The following is an 8,120-nucleotide window of genomic DNA, read 5'->3' as shown; positions in this document are numbered from 1 at the left end:
GGAAATGAGCCTGCAGTACCACTGCTCAACCCATAGTATGCAGCAAAATATGTTTTTATACCAAATACTTCAGATTTGAACAAATACGAACAAAAACATCAAAATTAGCACAGAAATAGTACTATATAACATTTTAGACACTTTATTTAGTTTATCAGCTAAAAAAATTTTAATTTTGGGGTAAGTTACCCTTTAACGTTTTAAACAACAATGAAAAACATCAGCAGATCTAAATCTGAGTTTAAATCCCACACATTTTCTGCCCCCGTATTTGCATGAGCTCTCTGTTATATTTTGATGGAAAATGTGATACACCAACAGCGCCCAACTTACCAACATGGACGTTTCAGCAGTCAAATCTTAGCAGCTTTTTGAATCTAATCAGATTAAACATTGTCTTTGAATAGTATGAGGTGGGATTTTATTTAAAAAGGAATAATTTATGGTCTAGTAATCAAAAGTGGTAATGTTTTGTTCAGATGACTTCACAAAACTGCTGGCATTATTGAACCATAAAATTCCAGCACTGGTCTGCTGCTCACACGAACTGAGTCAACTTTTTAAATGCTTTTTTCCCCCTCTTTATATTCTACACTGAAAGGCTTAGCTTATTAGTTAAATGGYCCACAGTGAAAATAAACATTTCATAAGGATTCTCCAATGACCTTGTGCAAACGGCGAAGTGATTTTTGGGTCTAATAACATAAAATGGAATAGCATGGAGGCCAGAGAGCTGAGCTGCTTATAGAAAAATATAAATAAATAGAGATAAATTGATTAATCTGCTGACCAATTTTATTTGGCTAATAGCAAAACAGGCAAAAAATAAATATAAATAAATAAATAAATGCATGAGTTCCTATATAGTTTGTAAAATTTAAATTTAGGTTAAGCAATTATTGTTAAGTTTTCTTGAAAGAAAAATGCATATTGGCCAAAACACATGTATTATTGCTTTATAAGAACAAACATTTTCACTTAAAGCATCGAGTCAACAAAAACAAACGTATGAACATTCTGCATGAACAAGTTCTTTTATATGAAATGCACCATTGATGTTAACCTAAGCTGCCCCACTGATCTGACCTGCTGGGAATAAAAAGAAATATGGGAGGAGAAGAGGAGGGTAAGGCAGAAGGTATGAAGCACAAAGGGAAGCTAAGGAATCTCAGGATGTGATTCAGTATTTGTCCTGGCCTGGAAGAAAACACAAACACCTCTGGTTTTAACAGAGAGAAGGTAAAGAAACTCTAAACAATGTTATGCAACTCTAGATTAAAAGGAAAAACACTTTACATGAGAATGGTAAAAAATATATATGAAAATGTGCATTTTCACTAGTAGACTTGCTGCATGACAGAGTTTTCCCTTAATTTTACACCATGCGCTGCTTACTTGTTATGGAAAAAGGGAGCCGAGATGTACATGGAAATCTGACACCCCAATTACTTACTGCTGCTTCTCCTGAGACATCTCCCAAACCAAGCGTTTCTTTTAAATTCCAACCTCTTATAGGTTTACTTGGTGTAGAGTATATTTGGGCACAATTTGGACTTTTCATCTGCTACTTTGCAAACATTTTATACACACAACTCCCATTGTAAGAAAAGCTCCAGACCTAATGAGCTCATTTCACAGCCACATTTCTGACGAACGAGGACAGGGAGACGAGGAAACTGACATTAGATCAGCAGATGGACTGAGACCTCCTAACAAAGCCTGAGAAGCTTTCAGACAGAAGCAAAACAACAGAAAAATGTCTAAACTGTAGGTGAATGTTTATGAAATCCAGAAATGAAATACTTGCAGCTCATTTACAAATAGGGTGCTCACATTTAACTTAGAGTAAGATTATGATGAAATTCACATTTGTATGTATGTATTTAAAGGTTTTTGGACAACTGTTTCACTAATTGTTTTGTGGTGTGAACATTTTCTTTATTTGCAGTCATATGTAAATAAACTTGGACATTTATCAGTTAAAATATTAAAGTAATATGAAATTGGCAGCTAAAAATGACAGTTTGACCTTTAAAACATTATCATAATAATTAACATTATTTACAYCTGGTGTTAGTAAGTCAGTTTGGATTATATGGACACATTTGACAGACTTCTTTATTTTGATGTCAAATGTTCTTTTCTGCTGTTCTTTTGCTTCTAAAGCAGAAGACATTTTAATCAATAATAATCAAAACACATTTTATATACTGTATAAAATGTTGATGAATAAACAATGACAATTATAATAGCATTGATGTTTAATGGTTTTGTTTTGAAGAGACATGTGTTTAAAACAAAATTACTTAAACTCTACTCATAAAAAATATCAGGCTTGCAGTATTGCACTACATAAAGTGCTAACATTRAAATTGCATTGAAATCTGTTTGTTTATACAGCTTCAGAATATTTTTATGCTTGTTTAAACTTCACAAAATGTCAAACAAATGTTACAAAAAAACAAATTTCAAACCGAGTTTATTTTAAAATACTCTTATGCCCATGTAACATATTACAAGCTAGAAATATTTACTTTATGTCTTGACCCACAGTACAAACCTAATATTAGGTGATAAAATACAGTGGACTTGTCGACCTCAGCATTCAAAGCACGATCTGGGGGAACTTTGGAACTTAAATAACCAGACTGATAAACCCGTTTGATAAAAATAAAAATCTAAAAATATAGTACAATAACTTAAATAATAAGCTGTTTGTCATGTGCTTTTAAGGCCCAGAAAACTTGGCTGACTGGTTTGGATGTTGTTCTTATAGAGTCTGACTAGAGATACTTTACACCCAATTTACAACCAAACTGGCTACCTGATACAGACCACGTCCGAGAAGGCGTCAGGGTTAAGTAATAATACCCAGTTATTGAAACCGTTGATGATTTTAGGTCCTGTTTAGACATGAACGATCACTAGAAACTTGCAAAATGTTTTATTTTATATTATTTTTATTTTTCTGTTATTATTTATTTTTCTTTTTCTACTACTGTTTGATGTTGTTTTGTTTTTACTGTCTGCAGGACTACAGATGTAAATTAGCCTTAGGCTAAATCTGGTGCAATGCATCAAATGTTTTTATGTTTATGTTTTAATTGCACACTGTCCTGATTGTATAAATAAATTCATTCATTCATATAAAAACATGCAACATGTAAAATAGGAGAAAAAAAAGGAAATGGAAAATTTGTACAATTTTCCATGATACAACTTGTACATATAATTTTAATTTTACAATAATATGTGAGTACTGATCTATATTTGGTATGCGGTTAACTATAAGATGCAAGCTGATCGTTAAAGGGGGAAAGCTTTTGTTTCAGTGTAGCGTTGAATATGGAGTTCTCTCAGTGTAAACAAAGTTAGGGCAGTGCCACATCCTCCATGAACTTTTTTTTTGAGACGTGCTTTCATAAAACAAACGGAAACATGCTGTGATAAAATAGCACACCTCAAGGAGTGGTGGGAATCTCAACATACTGGACACAGCACAGGCCTGAGCCTTTACTAATAAAGTTAGGCGCTTTGGGGCAAAGTAAAAGCGAGGATAATCTTATTTATCTGACTGTTAGTGTTAAAACTTCTGTTTAACAAGGGGGTGGGGGTTCAGGCATTGCCTCAGGCAGGTAATGTGACCCTGCAAGATTTTACAAGCTTTCAAGAAAGACAACAAATAGTCTTCTGAAAAGAACCGTAAATTCAAAGGCCCCTTGTGTTTCGTAATATCTATCATGATGACGAAATGTTTGTTAATCTGAACAGTCAAAACTCTTTATATTAGAACTGGATGAAAATGTTGCTACAAGAAGCAGTTCTGGTTAATGCCAGTGAAACGACATGTTCACACAAGCAATGCAGATGTAAAAAAATCAATCAATCAAATTAATTTACACACACAGACGTGCAAAAACAGACAAGTATTACCATGTCTCCAGGGATCCTTAGGCTCCACTGCTCCAGAGACAATATCCGCATCTGAAGGAAATGTCACCTTTTTGCCACTAGGTTTCTGTTTATCGTCCACATCCTCCACCAAGGGGTACAGTCCAGCTTGGTTAGTGGCAGAGGCCTCAGTGCTGGATGTCTGCATTGCATCTTCTTGGCTTTCTACAGTTCGAACAGATGCTGCATCCTGAGGAGTGGATACAGAGTCCGAAATATTATTCGTGTTTGACTGAACATTTGCAGATTCAGCCTCCAGCACGCCAGTTTCATCCAGACTCAGATCCACACCCATGTCCATATCCCCACCATCATCCCCCTCTTCTACAAGAACTCTTGCCGAGTCACTATCCTTCATTTTCTCCTCCTTAATAACAGACCTGTGCTGCTCATCGTTAGACAAGATCAAGTCAGTGGGATTATCTACAGCAGAGGAATCCTGGGCACAGCTCCTTTTATTCCCATTGACTTCATCAATTTTCATTGTGTCTCGTGACTGGTTGTTATCTTCTTCGGCAGCCTGAAGATTGTCAGCGAGTCCAGGCATCAGGGTGGTTACAGAGTCCTCTGTGGGAACAAGGTTTGTTTTTTCCCYGTCACTGTCTGTCATCATGTCAGAGATCCAAGGGGTGATCCCTTCTGTGCTGTTTGTAGTGTTATGATCATCATCCACGCTGCTCTTTGATTTGACAATACACACATCTATATGATTCTCTTCGATATTCATATTTACATATCGAGTGAAACTCAGTTTTTAACTGTGCTACACCGAATGGACAAAGTTAAACACTAACTAAATACCAAATAAGATAGATAAGACTATTTCTGCTTGCTGACCTTACAACAATTTATGCTGATGAGCACCTRTATTTGTCCTTTACTGGAAAATCACTCAAGTGTTTTACATTATATTACTTACTGGAGGTTGTTTTTAAACAGCTGATATCAAGACATGGGTGAATCAACTAATTAAAGTGCAATTTCATATAAACATTAACACCAGAACTGTGTGATGATACCTGTGCAAAACAGATACTGATTCAGTCTTAGACATAAAGCAAACTTGGCTTAATATCCAGGCAGGTAACAAACACTGTGCTCTATTGCTTCAAATTAGAAACGACGAAAGTCTCCTTAGTCAACACATTGCCAGCAGTAATAAATAGGACCAGGCCAACACAGAAACAAACAAGACACTCAAGGTGCCTCCATTACGGTGAGCTTACAATCCGACACCGAACCAAGTCGACATGAATTAAAGAAAGCTAACATTTGTTAGCACGTCCAGGCCCGAGTGCCGTCGCGTGCCTGCTTCCGTTCGTTCCTTCAAGTCCATTCTTTCACMAGGAAAATAAAATAAATAAATATATGTTTCCACTGTAGCTCTCTTGGTCTCACCCTCCTCTGTCGTGCTGCAACTCTGCTCTCATCACAACCCTCAACCAGCGGCAGCGAGGAAAAAAACAGGCGTCACACTCCGAGCAATGAGCAGCATGTTGTTTAACCTTAACCACGTTAGCGTTAACGGAATAGTGCCGAGGGCTAAAGTGCAAACTGTTTAAGGCTGTAGAGACGAGATTCCCACCAGTCCGGTCTCGAGAGTATATCGGTCTCCTGGAGAAGTCAGGTGAGCTTGTTTTTTTTTTTTTTTCGTCCAGCTTTACCCTTCGCTTAGCCTGTTGAAGTCCAACAACTGTTTTGTTGTTCATGCGTCTTACGTCATCACGTCGTTTCACGCAACTGGGTACGTTCAGCAAACGCGGTGTTGTTGAAGGCAACTAAAYCAACAAGGTGCTCATTAGAAAATATCAGGTAAAAAAAAAAGGTTATTCAGAATCATATTTAATGGTGCCGTTTGAAAGAGTTTGCTCCAGCAATTTTCCCAATGTAATGATATGAAATTCTGAAGTGCAGGTACGCACCATATGTAAACAAAGCACTTGGCTGAATCTTCCAAAAAACATGTAGAAGCTTGAGTCACATGATTGACCTACATAAGGCTATCCACTCAGTGTAGGTAAACAAATCAGACACGCATAGAAACTTGGAAAATACATTTAGATTAAAATATAGAAGTAAATCTGCTGCTAAAAAAGYAATACAGCTTGTTCCCACATCTGTGGACATTGCCTATGCAGACCTGACCTGTTTAAATCACTCTGCTTTTTCTGATCACTAATTTTTAGTCTTAGGACACAGCTATGAGAATAAATTGTGCTGAACGATTTTGATTCTTATGAGTTTTATTTGACCCATCTTCATGATATTGCAAKGAGTACATGTAGTTTTAAGTGTTCTTATTTACAAAACATGCAGCTTATTAAGACTATTTAAGGCATAGACTCAGTTTTATTTTGGATTTCACAGTTTGAAACCAGTTCTTTACACTTTTACTTTTTAAAAATCCAAATAAGTGACTCTTTCTTGCACATTTTAACCCCCCACCCCTTCAACACTTGATTCAAAGATTGAATTTCATCTTAAAATTCTGCAGAAGCCTGTTACTCACACAGTCAATCCAATCTGGTGTGTTGGAGCAAGGGACCTCCAAAACATGCATGACTGTGACCCTTAAGGACCAGGACTGGACACACCTGGGCTAGCCTGGTAGCAAAGTGGCCTTTGAATGATTACACTTAACATTTTGCATGTACACTACCTTTACGCTCAGTGGAAAGCAGCAGGAAAGGTTCCTCCCTTTGTTACACATTTGATAATTGCATTTAATGACAAGACAAACTTACAAAAAATAAAGCTTTATTAAATATAAACCCWTAATATGCTAAATTTAAAGACCCTCTTGGGACTGGACATTTTTTAAAGAACCCTCTTCCTTTGAAACCTCAGCTGGATGTTTGGGAGCGTGACACCATCTGCRGTTGGGGCTCCTGCCAGCATTTGGTTCAGCTCCTCAGTTAAAACTCTTGGGACTTAACAGAGCCACCTTCCTTTGGAACCATGGTCTTCTTTGGGAGCAGGCTCGACTGGATGTTTGGGAGCACGCCACCTTCTGAGATCATGACTCCTGCCAGCAGTTGGTCGAGCTCCTCGTCGTTCTTCACGGCCAACAGGATGTGACGTGGAGTAATGCGCTGCCTTTTGTTGTCATGGCTGGCTCTCCCGGCCAACTCCAGGAGCTCAGCACAGAGGTACTCCATGACGGCTGCAAGATACACTGCAGCACCGGGGCCGATTCTCTTCGCGTATTGACCCCTTTTGAGCAGCCTGTGGATACGGCCCACTGGGAAAGTAACTCCTGCCCTGACAGAGCGAGATATTGCAGTTTTTGGTTTGCGAGAAGATTTCTTTCCTCGACCAGACATCTTTAGGCTAAAAAAAAGTAGCAAAAACATAAATGACAATTTCAATGGAAACAAGTTCTCCAACTGGCACCACAAAKTTAAACTAATTCAAATTAAATTGATTAGGCTTTATTGAGCACAACCAATAAAACCAACTTACCAGCCCAAACCACAGTCACCAGCCATGAAGTGAGACACAAAACACAGCTTTTATGACAGCCAGCAGCGATTTGTTGATTAGTGACAGCTGGGTGTAAGGAGAGTTAGAAAACACTGCCAAAGTTGTGCTCTTGATTGGCTCAAAACTTCAAATTTAATTACCAGCCCAACAACAATAATAANCTGCATTTAATCTTTCTTACTTAGTTGAACTTTGTTTTACTTGTCACTCTTAGAAGACACAGGGCATTCAATATCAGCAGTGAAAAACGATCCCAGCATTTAAAAACATCCCCAGCAGAGGGCAGCACAGACCACAGGTTTCATGTGCCTCCTGCCTCCTCATGTTTTCATTATTTTTTATCAAAATAGTTGTCTTTACTAATGATTGATCCTTTACAAGTTTACACATTTTACAACAATTTAAACTGTCCTTGCTGTGTGTGTTTGCAGGAGTGCCACATATGTGCAACAATTACTTATATCCTGCTGTTGTCTGCAACTTATTTATAACATTTTCAGAAACAAATTTTCACAGAAATGCCGTGGGAAATTTTAACTGCTTGATCATTTGTTGGTACCACCATAAAAAAAGTTCTCACAATGCCAGCCTCAGAATTCTTGTCTAAACTTTTATTTATAGGGAGTCAAACATCATGGAAACACGAAACTGAATTGAAACATAAAGTATTACTGAGACTTTTTGAG

At 37.5% G+C, this 8,120-nt stretch overlaps 2 protein-coding genes across 4 annotated transcripts in view; both read right to left on the bottom strand.

Annotated features, from left to right (window-relative positions):
- Nucleotides 1–5,650, bottom strand: part of ppp1r37 (protein phosphatase 1, regulatory subunit 37) — a 39,910-nt gene extending 34,260 nt beyond the window's left edge. For 2 of the 3 annotated variants that reach the window (XM_014022844.1, XM_014022845.1), the window contains exon 1: nt 3,934–5,650. In XM_014022844.1, coding sequence (XP_013878298.1) covers nt 3,934–4,678 — 745 coding nt within the window. In that variant the 5' untranslated portion in view covers nt 4,679–5,650. The remainder of the gene's footprint in view (nt 1–3,933) is intronic. The other variant, XM_014022846.1, reaches the window with a different exon arrangement.
- Nucleotides 5,651–6,691: 1,041 nt separating this feature from the next.
- Nucleotides 6,692–7,483, bottom strand: LOC106527833 (histone H2A). The gene is made up of 2 exons (XM_014022828.1): nt 7,414–7,483; nt 6,692–7,281 (listed from the first exon to the last, which is right to left on the bottom strand). The coding sequence occupies exons 1-2, from the start codon at nt 7,437–7,439 to the stop codon at nt 6,867–6,869; spliced, it is 441 nt and encodes a 146-aa protein (XP_013878282.1). The 5' UTR covers nt 7,440–7,483; the 3' UTR covers nt 6,692–6,866.
- Between the last annotated feature and the right edge of the window lie 637 nt (nt 7,484–8,120).

The sequence above is a fragment of the Austrofundulus limnaeus genome, unplaced genomic scaffold (genome assembly GCF_001266775.1).
Source record: "Austrofundulus limnaeus strain Quisiro unplaced genomic scaffold, Austrofundulus_limnaeus-1.0 Scaffold344, whole genome shotgun sequence".
Classification (NCBI taxonomy): domain Eukaryota; kingdom Metazoa; phylum Chordata; class Actinopteri; order Cyprinodontiformes; family Rivulidae; genus Austrofundulus; species Austrofundulus limnaeus.
This window is presented reverse-complemented; position numbering and strand designations above follow the sequence as displayed.